General features: G+C 38.2%; 1 protein-coding gene across 1 annotated transcript; it reads right to left on the bottom strand.

Annotated features, from left to right (window-relative positions):
* Positions 1-616: 616 nt before the first annotated feature.
* notum1a (notum, palmitoleoyl-protein carboxylesterase a) lies at positions 617-14,710 on the bottom strand. Its single transcript, XM_073856783.1, has 11 exons — positions 14,010-14,710; positions 11,244-11,296; positions 10,995-11,090; positions 8,538-8,598; positions 8,394-8,452; positions 7,890-7,992; positions 7,617-7,803; positions 7,068-7,170; positions 6,840-6,987; positions 6,714-6,761; positions 617-2,666 (listed from the first exon to the last, which is right to left on the bottom strand). The coding sequence occupies exons 1-11, from the start codon at positions 14,336-14,338 to the stop codon at positions 2,363-2,365; spliced, it is 1,491 nt and encodes a 496-aa protein (XP_073712884.1). The 5' UTR covers positions 14,339-14,710; the 3' UTR covers positions 617-2,362.
* Positions 14,711-15,084: the final 374 nt, after the last annotated feature.

Raw genomic sequence — 15,084 nt, 5'->3', positions numbered from 1 at the left:
GGGCCGTGGGCAGCAGTGCTACCCAGTGATTGTGTTTAAAAAAGAAACATTTCTGTTCCTCAGCAGCATAACGAGCCAACACCGGTCCCCTAAGCAGGATTATCAAGGTGGGCCCTCTACTACAGCATGTGTGATGACACAATGTCCACAAGCAGGCTACAATGCATACACTGTCAAAAATAAAGGTACGAAGCTGTCACTGGGGCAGTACCCTTTAAAAAAGGTCCTAATATGTACCATTTAGGTACAAATATGTACCTTTAAAGGTACATTTTGGCAGTTCAAAGTACTAATATGCACTCTTTGGGTACAAATGTGTACCTTTTTGAAAGGGTACTGTCCCAGTGACAACTTTTGTACCTTTATTTCTGAGAGTGTAGGACAGGACAGGATCATAAGACACAGCATGAGAGATGAGATGACTGACAAAATCAGAAATAGACTATGCGCACCACAGTGCTCCTGTTGTGCACAAAATGTTCATTACATCAGTATTGTAATAACTTCTGAAATGACTTTCAATTTTGTTCTTGTTTTGCCTCTATAATAAGCACCTGTCTTCAGTCTGATGTAGACTTGCATGAGTTTAATGCATTTATCTTGACTGATAATATAAAGTCACACACACACAGAATATTCACACAGATATACATCAGACAAATCAGTCAAAAAAAGTGTTATTGCTTGTCTTGAATCATCGTAAAGCCCCTATAAAAACAATAAGCTGATAAGAAGAAAATGAAAAGGCACGATTGAAGGTTTCATTAACTGTAATGTTTTCTCTCAGGGACACATACATGCAGTTATCACACAAAACTGAATTATTTACAATTGACAAAGAATCACTTCTCTGTGAAAATAACATTATAAATATGATTTACATAACAAAATAAATATGCAGATTGAGTTTCCTGTTAAAAACCTTCACATTTCTATTTTATTTCTCATTAGACTACCAGATTAAAAATATAAAACCTCAGCTTATTAAAGATCTGTAATATAAACAGAAGAGCATCATCTCTCAGTACAGACAGATACTAATATTAGAAAAGAGATTTCACTGTATTTAACCACAAAAGAAACACAAGTTTTTTTTAAGAAAACACTTCATGTCTTGTAAATAATGTTAATCTGTGATGTATTGAGACTGAGCTTAATAACAGGCCAGGTCATCTTCAGATCAATGTACGTCTGGATCTCTATTGATCTCAGGATATGTTTGCTCATTTTTAAATTCAGAATAAACAGAAGCTTAAAGGAATAATTCATCCCCAAATCAACAATTTAAACCTGCATGACTTTCTTTTGTGATAAAACACAAAAATGTATATATATGTGTGTGTGTAAATAAATACACATACATATGCATTTGTATGTATTTTTCTTATTTGTTTCAACATAAGCCCTAATTGTTTCTTATGAGGATGTCTGTAAAAATATATTTGCATGCCAACTTTGTTCCCATATACTTCTCATCATTTCAGTCATGAAAATGTTTAAAATGTTGGCAAAGATGCAGAATAAATGAGAAGCGCATGAGCATACGGTGCTTTTCAGGAGTCTAAAAGGAAGTGCAGAATGACTTCTGCATTGATCCTCTTTTATAAACTCAGAGATGTGGATTCAGACGGCAATTAAATGACCACACGACCTTGGTGTTTGTCAAAAAACTGTAGTTAATTCGGCTGGGGATTTTTACACGGGTGGTCAGAGAAAAACACTGGCAATAAAATCACTGACAACCCCATATGAATGATGAAAAGACCTCACGTCCCCACGAGAAACAATTACTATAGGCCTATAGTCAAAGGCAGGGTCATTTTTTCGATTTCTGCTTGTACTGTTTCTTTTAAATAAAACGATTATCTTTAAAACTCATGAAGAGTTCAGAGAAACTGATCCAGTGCTTTCAACACAAATGTGTCTGCCTGTCCCTAATTCCTGTTCTTAATCCCTATCATTTCATCTGTTCCTTCAAATGGACGTATCAAACTAAATATTTGAATTAATAAGCACAACAATGCAGAAGATCCGTAAAACTGGATTACATTCCTGATGAAACTTTTATAACCAAAAGATAAATTAAGAGCAATGATGCAGGTGTCTTGGATATTTTGTCCTTCTGTTGTGTTCAACAGTCAGCAGCCCATTCGTTTACCTCATGTGGATTAGATACAGGGTCCCGTTCCAAATCTCCGTATTGAGATCTACATCAGCTACACGGGTCGGAGTCAAGGTAGTCCCGTCGACACAGAGCTCTGGGTGAGGGACGGCCAGCTCAGTTTTTTTGGCTGGTAAAGGGGCTCAAGGAGGTATCAAACGGACTGATGGGAAAGAACAATGAGAAGTTTCTCTATGGGATTTAGCTGCCGCTGTTGAGCATGCCCAGTAGCTTACTCGGGTCCATGCCCTGTTGATGGGCCATCTTCTGTACGTCAAAGCCCATGTGCATGAGGAACTGAATGACGTTCATCTCCTGGCCCGTGGACTGATCTCGGATGGTCGGGCACGTGGGATTGCAGTGAGGCCACGGGCAGCTGTCGATCAAGTACACAGGACAGCCTTTGGGTGGAGATTTGTTTCTGCTGCTGTCGTGTAAGCTGCGATCCCAGCAGTGGAGAGCTCGGGGTAAAGATGTGCCTTTAACCTGAACGTCTGTCCAGTAACTGCAAACAGACACCAGAGGGCAGAGTTACGTCATTACTCCGCTTCCCATGTGACAGAAAACATTTCAATCGCATGGAATCATAATGACACGTGACAGGCCTTTACAATATCAGGTATATTTGTATCAGTCAACAGTTCAGATAGTGAGCGATGTTTTCTATGGGCTGAAATTAGACTCAAAATGATTAACAAATACATGCACGTGTATCTGTGAACTTGAAGCATGTTACAAATGTATTTTACTATCCACGAGCAAATGTCTTGAGATTTAAATATGTGAAAATCAGAGTTTAAATGAATGTGTATCCATTTGTACAAATAATTTTTTTTATTTTGTATTCAAATATCATAATTTGCGCATGCAAAAAAGAGGATGTGCATTTGTGGATCAGGCGATTCATCCTGTTCTGTTCATACGAGTTTTGAGACCTGACCCCCCAGTCACATTAGCTACATTAATGTATTCTATAATAAAGTTTATTAAATATGTCATACTTTTTCCAGTTTTCTATTATGGTATTTCTTTTAATCTTATAGCCTGTCTTTTTCCTTATGTCTCTACTGGTTGTTTTAAAATTATTATGTTTGCATACTTAATAAATACATAAATATAGCACACACCCATGATGTAAAAATGTTATTAATATATAAACATGCCGGTGCATATTAATTTGTATGTTAACACAATCATTTTAGAACACTTAATTTTATACATATAAGACAAAAAGAAATGATAGAAAACACGAAAATTAAGAAATACTTAATAAATGGTATTGTATGAAAGTATTACTTTTTAATATAAACTTAATTGTACTGTTAAATAATTGACTTATTATTAAAGAAGAATAAAGATACATTACATACATGCACATATACACATCTCAGTAGCCAAGCCATTAAAGGCGAAGTCCACGATGTTTGAAAAACACTTTGGAAAAGGAGACGGGCCGACTACCAAAACACACTTATAGCCAATCAGCAGTAAGGAGCGTGTCTACAGGGAACTACACTGCGACCAAAATGGTCGCATATGCGTTCTTTTGAACTGCCGTTGCGACCCTAATTTTTAATGGGTCGCAAATGTGCTACCTAATGTTTTAGACAATATGCTATGATTTACTATGAGCATTTATTAAAAAAGAAATGTGGATTTTAAGAATACGTTTTATAACGTGCTCTGAGCCTTCAACACGTTGGCTTCATTTAGCGTGAAAGCACGTCGTGTCTCTCCCTATGAGTGTGCGTTCGCGTGCTCTCGTTTCTCAATGAATTTGGTGCGACGCGAAGCAAGCTCAGTGTCTTCCATGTTTCTGAACTTGAGCAGAGGTCTTTCTTCACTGAGGACGCGGGACCCGTATGGTTCCGGGTTTATATTTTAAATGGTCAGTCGGGTCCGCTTAGGTCCTAGTTGAATTACTTTGGGTCCCAAGTCTGATTAATATTGTGTTTATAACCCGAGTCGATCGGAAAACGACGGTTTCTATGGGCGATGGTTCTTGTTACGACCACGCGCTGCATTTTCTTTCTCACATTTTTTTATTAATCTTATTATTAATAAACCATATCTTTTCTAAAACCATATCCATATTTACAAAGTTTGCACAGAGATTGTAGCAAAAAAAGCAGTGCTAATGTCAAGCCCATTGCACTGAACGAGCAAAGCTTAAGCTGACTCGGGATATAAAAGACGCAAAGCAATGTAAAGTCTGTCATCGGGACAGCAAGTAGACTTTTAAATCTGAAATAATGAGTGGATTAAGTAAGGGATAATGTAGAGGCAGCCGGTAGTTATTGGGAAATAAGCCCCGACAGTGTGATCAGGACCCGAAGCGGAGGGTCTTGTATCACACTGAAGGGGCTTATTTCCCAATAACTACCGGCTGCCTCTACATTATCCCGCTTATTACACGGCTACTTGCCACATAAGAAAAAAACTGGACATGAATATGAATTTGAAACATTTTATTGGCATATTTGTTTTAAATTAACATTTTTATCCTTCCGCGAAACTTTGCACAGATGCATAAAATCTCAATTTTTTCTGTTTTAGCCAGTCTTTGAGAAGTTTTAACGCCCATTCTGTATTTTTTTGTGTGTTGGCTTCGTAGCTGTCATGCTCTATTTTGTCAAGTTCAGTCTCAGTAATCTCTCTGTGTCTTGTCGTTGTTCGTTCTTCTATCCACTGTTTAAATGTTTTGTTTTTTCCGTACATGTTAAAATTAATGTCAAAATGTTCCATTCTTAATTGTGATTGTCCAGTGTTTGTCACAAGATGGCGCCAAACAGTAATCTTTATTGGCGCGGAGGGATTTAAAACATACAAGTAGTCCGGCTATGCGTTATTACTTTGGAGCGGTTATTATTTGAAAACAACGAACCTGCAAATGTCTCAACTGACCAATCAGAATCAAGAATTCCAGAGAGCCGTGTAATAAGCTTTTTTAATCGGCAAGAGAGAAATAGAAGGATAGAGCAGAAGCAGTAAAAGTGCCTATCTTATAGAAATGATAACCATTATAACATCAGTCACATTTATAATCTATAGACCTGCACTGTCTATTAATATACTATACATAGTATTGTATTATATTGAGTTTAATAAAAGGGGTCTAATCGCTTCATATATCAGTGCAAAATCAGTAAGTGTTTTCGTGGTGCTTTGACAAACAGTGTCAGCTTTGTTAGTGGCAAAAAAGGTTGGGGTGGTTAGATTCATGAAATATAATGTGAAATTAATATAATTATTAATCATTATTATTATTAATATGATTAATAAATCAAAGTATTGTGTTGTGACACACATTATGAGTTCTTCGTCACATGTATAGTAGACCATTATTTGTCAGTGGGTAATGACAGGCTACCACCTCAAGTAAATTTCAGATCTGTGGCAAACAGAGCCAAGAAACCAACGCTTAAGAAAACAAGAAGGCATGTGGTTTAAAAGATGGCAAGTAAAATGAAAAGCATATCTGTATGCAATACAGTTTCATTATTGTTCATTATTATCCAGAGCGCCTTAATATAACTTGAAAAAAATATGTGCGACCAAATCATATTTTGCGCCAGTAACTGAAAAAGTTGGTAGCGCAAGTGCCACCAGTGGAAAAGGTTAGTGTAGTTCCCTGTGTCTACAACCGACATCCTTGCCGGGTTGCGTATGTGTGGGGCGGGTCTATCAACAGAAGGTCCAGATTCTATTGGAGTAGGGGCGTGTTTGTTTAGGTGATTTCAAATATCAACATTGGCTTTCAAACATCATGGACTCCGCCTTTAAAACTTTTAAAATATATAGATAATAAACGTAACAGAGGGAAACACAGGGAACATAATTCACCGCCGTGTGTAAAACTCTGTAAGACTGCCACCTAGTGGTGACTGTTTTCTTAGCACAGCTGTGCTCATGGATCTTTCAATGCAAACCACGCAACTAAAGTCTCAAAACTCGCATGAACAGAACAGGATGAATGCACGCGCATCGCCTGATCCACAAATGCACATTCTCTTTGTGGCGTGCAGAAATTGTGAAATAATGATACGAAATATGCCAACTGAATTCACAAACATGTCTCTGTTTGTACAAATCAATGCAGATTCACATAAATATTAAAATTCGCGGACACAAAATGAAAGACATCCGTTTGGTTCATTCATTGGTAGTTGTTTGTAGGCTATTATATTGAAAGTCTCAATAAAAGAATGAACAAAACGGGATTAACGCACGCGTGTCACCTGATCCACAAATGCACATCTCCTTTTTTGCATGCGCAAATTTTGATAATTGAATACAAAATAAAACAATTTTATTTGTACAAATGGATACACATTCATTTAAACTCTAAATTTCACATATTCAAATCTCAAAACTTGCTTGTGGATAGTAAAATACATTTGTAACATGCTTCAAGTTCACAGATACACATGCATGTATTTGTTAATCATTTTGAGCCTTATTTCAGCCCATATTTTCCACTCATGGTAAACTAGACATTGACAACATTATCCGTTTTTGTCTTTGAACGATGAGTAATAAAGAGATCGCTCACCTTCTTGTTATGAATTCATGTGAAAGACAGGCCGGGGCAAACATGGCACTGGATAAGAGAAAGCCAGATTAGTTTGAGTAACAGTTTTAAAAGAGATATTATATTTTAATATGAGGCCATACTCACGGCACATCCTTCAAAGTGCTCCTCAACTCAATTCCTAAATTCTGAATATAACGCCACTGTCCTTCCTGGACGGGCTGACCGGTCAGATGAATGTTGTCCACTGTTAGCTGAGCTTCATCAAACAACCACTGAACTATAAACACAGGACCTGTAGTAAAGGTACACCAGTTAAAAACTTCCCTCATGTCTGTATGTATTGTCAAGGCAACGTAACCAATGACTACTCACGTTTAATGGTCGGGTAAACTTTATATCCAAAAAAGCAATTCCATTCTTTTCCTTCGTAAGCCTGTCGGCAGCGCTCGGGTACGACACCACCCCAGTATTTGATGATGAGACATTGAAATTGATTAAATGTTGCTCAGCATGTTTCCATCTTCATATCATGTATAAGAGAGGTGAGGAAAGAGGAGGATGTTTTTATGGTCACTCACCCCTTTACACAAGGTTTGTTTTATTTATATTTTGATATAATCTATCACTCCACATGCACAAGTGAATTTGTTACAAATGGGCTAATAAAGTATTTCAAATTATTATTTTGTGTCTTCTAATTAGTTGTGTAATAAGTGGGATAATGTACAGTAATGTGCCGGTACAGGCAGACGCTTGTAAGTGTAAAATGACGGCCTGATAAAAGATCTCGCCAGGTCCTGATCATCATATCAGGCTTTATTGTGCAATAACAACCAGCTGGACGTACACGGTCCCTTACTTACAGTAGCGACTTTGTACGTGTTATTTATCAGTCTTGTACTCTGTGAAGTCTTACTTGATTCCTCTCTTGATGACCTCTGTAGGAGCACAGCTGATGGCATCCACACAGTCTGTACAGCGATACTGTTTGTTGTCCAAGAACCAACCGGAGTCCGACAGACCCCTCACTTGGATACTCGTGTGACCCAACTCTTCCAGAAGCTCCGAAACTGGGTCCACATTCAGCAAAACTCCAGTGCCGCCTGCACTATAGATCATATATACGCACGTGTTCAGTCCATATATCAGTCACAAAATCACAAGACGTTGTTTAAGTGCTACATATGAATTTACCTGCTTCCGGCTAACAGCAGTATCTTGGCACCGTCCAGACCTTTGCTCAGCAGCTCTTTGATGACTTCCTTTATGATGAGTGAGCCCATGAACGCATAGCCATCTGTGCACATTAAAAACAGCTCATAAGAGCCATACTGGACTGACCTGACACTTCATTTTTCGGTGGATGTATTAAAAATGATTTCTGCTTGTACACACATGCAAAAAATTAAAGGCGTCTTTAAGTGGCGCATAAGCCGAACAACTGAAAGTACCCTGCATAACAAAACCCTGAGCACTAAAGGAGGGAATCACAGCGGGCAGATAACCGCCAGTGTCTTTCAATTTAATATGTGACACGACGCGGTTTGTCAAATGAAAAATAAATCAAAATCATTTATTAGTAGTCTAGTACAGGTGAAAATCACTGTATTAGTGAATATTACTGACACATCAAACAACATGATTTTAACAAGTCAATATCACAAGAGAAATAAAAATATAACTCATATTGAGTCTTACTTTGATCTGTTTTTGGTGAGGCTCCACTCCAGACATCACTCGAGCAATACGGGATAAACCTGAAAACAATACATAAAGATTTGTGCTCAACATGATATGAAAGTCTCCTAAAGTTTAACATGATCTTCAGATATAAACACTCACACCATGTTGGCGTTCCACCAGTGTGGATTTTCCTCTGGAAGTGAAGACAGAATTCCTGTACCTGAAGAGAGAGGATCAGACATGGCATCTCTTTAATGTCTCAAAGGTTTCTCTATGCTATAGGGTACAAAAGTCTGCAGTACATTTCAATTTATTGGACACAACTTTTATCAATTTTAAAGTCAAGAAAAAAGTTGACATTAGGCATCACAGTCGCAGAGTCCAACTATGTAGCAACTATGTTAGCAACCGCTCTTAAAACGACTGGTAAACTGTTAAACTATCTTGGGCTTATGTTAACCCATGATCATATTTAATAAAACATTATCATGTTTAATAAAAACCCTATTCAAAAAACCTGTGAACTAGAAGTGCTAAAATACAAACTCATACACAAATAAATCAGTCCTGTGGCTCTCCATTCAGTAACACAAGTCTCTGGTATAAGTTATAATATTAATAATAGTAAATGTCACTCGATTTCAAGTCTAAAACTTTTTTTTATTTAAAAAGGAACGCTTTCTTCATGTTTTTTTACTTTTATTCAAATAGAAATTAATTTCTGTTTAGAGGAGCATATATAAAAACTCATGAACTTTTCATATAGGTTAGTCAAGCACCAAATGTTTACTCTGTTAGGGGGTTATAGAGGGAAGTAAATCTGATCTAAAAAATGGAAAATTAAATAAAAAATGACAATCATTCATATATATTTGCTAAATGTCATTCACAGACTCTGTAGGGGCAAATTTGACCTCAACATGTCCACCCCATCATCATTAGGCTATACTAACAGGGTGGATCGGTCATTTCCACAATATGGGCTGTTGAATGCTTTATTCTGATTGGTTGAGAAATGTTCCATGGGTGTTGATTATTTTTCAATAACCGCACACCTAACCTGTAAAAATGTCTTAAAAATAGGCACCAGAGATATATTTTTGGTAACTGTGGTATGTAAGGAATAATTGACGACGGGCCATTGAAGTATAAGAAAATAATGCACACCCAAGGTGCAATTTGCGTCATGCCGTTACAATGCGGGTGTGCATCATTATTTTCAAATAATTCAAAGGACCGGAGTCAATTATTCCTCTTATACCACGGTTACCACAAACATCGCTCTGGTGCCTATTTTTAAGACATTTGACAAGTAAGGTGTGCGGTTATCAGAAATTAATGCATGCCCACGGAACATTTCTTAGCCAATCAGAATACAGCATTCAACAGACCCGTGGTATAAAAGAGGAATAATTGACTCTGGTCCTTTGAATTATAAGAAAATAATGTACACCCACGACATAACCACCTTGGGTGTGCATTATTTACTTATAATTCAACAGCCCGTCATCAATTTTTCCTTACTTATTATGTGTTCACATGTGTACATCTAGCACGTTGCTTTCTATCAATTCACACTGTGATCTTACATTAAAATGTAAAAGTCATAAAACGTATTTCATTACGTCATCCATGAACATGATTCCTTTCAGATTGATTCCTATCAACAGTGAAGGTGAAAACTATATCTCTCATCGTTCAAGCTACGGCATTGTTGTTGTTTAGTGACCTCTAGTGGCGAAAATTACAAACTGTGCCCATAAAATAAAGATCATTCAAATAGATATATGCTTTTTACAACATGATTTGTAATGCTGAGCTTTTACTCAGTTCCTTAAGTCTATCTGTCAGAGCCTAAAGGCCATTTCACACAGTACGCAGCTACATCTTTTCTTGTGTTGTGGAAGCGTTTTGGGCAGCATTTAGTGGTTATGTTCAATGGTGCCTGCCGTGAAGAGCTGTGTCCTTAAAAGGGAGAGTTTTTTGAGGGGACAGGCACGGTGTGTGGACAGCTTGCACCTCTGTAACCGCCCCCGTTTTCTGCACGTCTCCTATTGAAAAAGAACTAAACACCCTTAACACAGAAGAGAAATAATATATATCAAGTGGAATATATTCATTCTTATGGGCTTTTTGCTCACAAAAATGATTCTCGACGCTTCAAGTAATGAACTGCATGGACTTTTTTTTACAATGTCTTTACTGCCTTTCTGGTCCTTAAACATGTTATTTATGTTACTATTAAACCAGGGGGCAGAAAACTCTTGGGTTTCATTGAAAATATCTTTATTTGCGTTCTGTAGGGGAGCTAAAGCAAGAAGACACTTTTAAACACTGATGATTTTAATGTATTTACTCATGAAGTGATTCATTTTTAGTTGAAACAGATTGTAGCTTTAACATCAGTGGGTCATTAAGTCCAATGTGAGTAAAAACACACAGGTATTTGCAATTTGTCTAGGTCTAAGATCAGATTATTTCAGGAGTACACAAGTGAACGAGTTCATACTGTAGTGTTCTTACTGATCAAATGTACTTTAATGTAAGCGTGAATGCATCTGTCTAAGGCACACATGTAAAGAAACCTTTGGTAAAGTCTGTCTGTGCTTTTCTCACCAGTCTTGGTTTGTGGCCATTTGGAAGAGCTCATAAGTCTCCTCATGGTCTCATATCGACTGTCACAGTTCTCTTTGTTAAAACAGTACCAGCCACCTTCAAAGAGAGAGAGAGAGAGAGAGAGACAGAGAGAGAGAGAGAGAGAGAGAGAGAGAGAGAGAAAAAAAGAGAGACACAGAGAGAGATGTGTTGAACTGTGCACATCAGCTGTGAGAAAATAATGCTGCTGTTTGAAAGCATCTCACTTACCTTCCAGAAATATCAACCATCTTCTGCTTCCTTTCGACTCCTTTAGATAATACCTATAATAAAAGAGAGCAACATTAAAGCTGCATTACTTTAACACTTACAGTAATGTACGTCTCAATCAGTGGCGGCGCCAGGGAGGAGCTAGGTGGTGCTGTAGCTCCGGCTATAATATCCATAGCACCCGCCCAGCACCCCCAAGAAATGTCTGTAATTTTTTATATTTATATTTTAATGTCATGTCTGAATAGTGTTTTCATGTTGTTAAAAAGGGAATTAAATAATAATTTAAAAAAATATATTTTTATATATTCAATATATATTCATGACGCCCAAACAGGTGATCTTCTTTGGCCAAGAGGTGCAGCGCCCGGTGAACTTTTGACCTTAACTACCCGAGGAACAGCAGTGGAGACACTAGGACCAGTAATCTGTAATCTTTTGGCTATAAATACGTTGAGAACGAGGACCCTTGACTGCGTCAACATCATTGATGATGCTGTTTTGTTGTGAAGACGTCTATGATAAGTGCTTGATTTTCCCTCTGTTGGCTATTACAAATTAAATTAATTTGGTGGTTAAAGCACAAATCTTGGCTCTGCATTGTTACATTTATAGGGTGCCCATACGTGTCATTCTTCCCGGACGCGTCCTGTCCAGGATTTCGGTCTTCCGGAAGTCGTATTTGTTGACCGCATACGCCATTCAGTTAAAAACATAAGATATACAATCGTAGTTTCATTCTTACCTTAAAATGTAACGGTTGTTTTTCTGTAATAATAATAATAATCCTCTATGACGTATGCGGCAGACAAATACGACTTCCAGAAGATGCACACGAAATCCTTGACAGGACGCGTCCGGGTCAGGGAGGAGTGGCACGTATGGTCACCCTATGATGCTCCAACAATAGAAACAATGCTGATTCATCACTAGTGTTGGTAACTGGCTGTGTGATTTCGTGATCTGAGCATTTTAAGCTGAAGCGTGCACAGTGTCTGTTCCTGCGTTTGCTGCTCCGTTGTATTCAGGGCTAGACTGTGACAGAACTGTGAAATATTACTTTCAGAGGTTTACATTGGCAGGCTTATGTATGTTGTATCTATAGCCCTTGTGTTGAATACTTTTACATAGTCGTGGAACAAGTATAGGTTAGTTAATGCGGGCGTGTACGCGTGTATAAAGGGTGGTCCGATGCGACCTCCTTAATGAAACGCCCCAAAATTTAAAGCACCTTCTCTTAAGTGTTGAGCATCCCCATAGCACCTGCATCAAAAAATCTCTGGAGCCGCCACTGGTCTCAATATCAAATCCCTCCAAAATATTTTTCAACGGAAATATGGTTTTAAAATACACATTAATTCTCTTTTAATTCTTGTCATTGAATAAATTTAATATAAGTTTGACTGCAATCCTAAAAATTCCTGTGCTAAGATAACATTGCAAGTCATTCATTGGACTTCATCACTCTGCAAGTCACATTGATCGACTCATTGTTTAAATAAACCTTAGATACAAACAAAGAAAGTATATTATAATGTCACAAACAAATAAAGAGTTTTCAGATATTCAGACCTTTAGTAACAACTACATGCTGAATGAATAAATGATGAATAATGTTTAAAGTCGGTTACATGGATGAGGCTGGATACCAATGTTGAACAAATCATTTGATTGCTTTTGCCATATACTGTACATGAATGAAACACCGTTTACTGCTTGTTTAGTCATTGTGTCTTTTTATCTTTATGTAAACTTCTGTATCATTTATTGCTCAACTGGTCAGTTTTCTTTATGGCTTTTTGCAATCTCATCTGTATCCACAAGAGGGCATTCAGCTATTGTACAAACTGAGCCCAACATCTCAAACTTCTGTAAAACAAACACCTGACCAGCTGTTTCTTACTGGCAGATATCTTTCATTTTCATCATGAACGGATAATGCAATTTCACAATCGACGATTTATAAAAAGTTTTTAAACCTATGAATACAATCCTATTAGACAATGTAATCATGACACATACAAATATGTCTCTGAGGATAATACTGGAGCAGGTGAGGTCAGCTGTCCAAATCATTTCATCATTTACAGTATGTGATATATGTGTGCAGTGTAAGGATTTATAAGTGCGGTACTGTATGGTCAAATTTTGTTCCCTATTAACCTAAGTGCTTAAGTTTAAGTTAGTTTGTGTTTTTCTGTAATGATGTGCCTCGTGTCTCATGATTCATGATGACATTATCACTGACGGCATGTTGTATTTTAAATGGGTGCAAAACAACAAACAAACAAAATAATTTATACTAAATTTTAAGCGTTTATACTAAAAAAAGCTTCTGATGTTTGCAGAGCTCCATCATTTAACCGCGCACGCACGCACGCACGCACGCACGCACACACACACACACACACACACACACACACAGTTATCTCTGGTGAACGTGATAACACCAAGTAAGATGTGATCCTGGATCAACACCATTGAGTTAAGGGTAGGTTGGGGTATCTTTGACTAAAACGTTGACCCAGGATCAACAAAAAATGTTTATCCAGGATCATATCTTACTTGAAATCACGGCGACCGTTATCTCTACAGGTCTAATCAATACACTTACAATATTTCATATGTCCTGATCGTCTATAATACACTAAATAAAGATGATTGTGTCTAATAATACAGAGCCGCGTATCTGCGCAAGTTGGTTACGGAGTGTGTAACCATGGTTACCAGGGTAAGCTGTGCACAGGTGAGTAGTGCTGATCTTACCCGGCCGCGCTCCCGTCGTTGCACGTGACGGATGTGTTGTCCAGGTGATGAAGCTTCATGTCGTGCTCGAGCTTCTGTGCCGAGCACGGGTACAGAGACTGCGCGAGGTTCTTCACCTGACTCATGAAACTGTCCATGTTCTCCTCCACGGCCGTGAAGTCCAGTGAGAAGCTCTCGGTGGTCTCCGCTCGCTCCCGGTGAGGGGTGGACGGCTGCGGGCGTCGCGGTTGCGGGTTCCGACCTCCCCGAAACCTCCGAGCGTCAGCGCGCGCCCCGCACTCAAGCAGCGCAAGCATCACGAGCCAGTGACTGACACTCATCATCTTCATCACGTGCGCGCTCTTCAAAATCCACAACTGTCACCGCAATACCTGTTGCACTTAACGCACGCGGTTACGCGACATTAAAAATGACAACAGGTTAGGATAGGTTAGGTAGTAGGGGTACGTAACAAACAGGTGAGAAAGAAAGAGAGAGAGAGAGAGAGAGACAGAGAGAGAAAGATTGAGAGAGGGAGTGAGTGAAAGTTAAACTTCTCCACCGTGCTCCTTTCCTCGACACCTTATGCCTATTTAACGGTGTCTCATGAACCAATCACAGTCAAGAGCACTACAGGGGGCGTGGTCTAGACAGACCGATGTCTGTCCTTTAAATGTATTGGGGAAAAAATGCCCATAGTTTGGTCTGTTTGATCTACGATATTTGACTTGATGTGGTAAGTTTTCATTGGCTTTGAAATGCCTGTTTCCTAATCCGCGCGATTTTATAGAGTGAGAATAAGACATTTCATACACTGGAAAAACATTATACTCAAGAAAATACTGTGAGGATCTACAGACACAACATTTTATTACAATTATTGTTGTTGTGTCATTTATGCCACGCTCTTATACTGGCCTGTAATCTTTATTTCTATGCATTATTGGTTTTGTATTTATTTATTTAATACTATTATGCTAGGCCTACATAGCTCTGTCACCTTTATTCACAATGAAAGGAAAACTATCAGGACTTTCATCTGACTTGAGAAGAGGTTTCAGGTTGTTAATATTAGAGACGCCCTTTATCTATGGAG

This window comes from Misgurnus anguillicaudatus, chromosome 19 (assembly GCF_027580225.2).
Source record: "Misgurnus anguillicaudatus chromosome 19, ASM2758022v2, whole genome shotgun sequence".
NCBI lineage: Eukaryota > Metazoa > Chordata > Actinopteri > Cypriniformes > Cobitidae > Misgurnus > Misgurnus anguillicaudatus.
The sequence above is the reverse complement of the archived record's forward strand: the minus strand, read 5'-3'. Positions and strand labels throughout refer to the sequence as shown.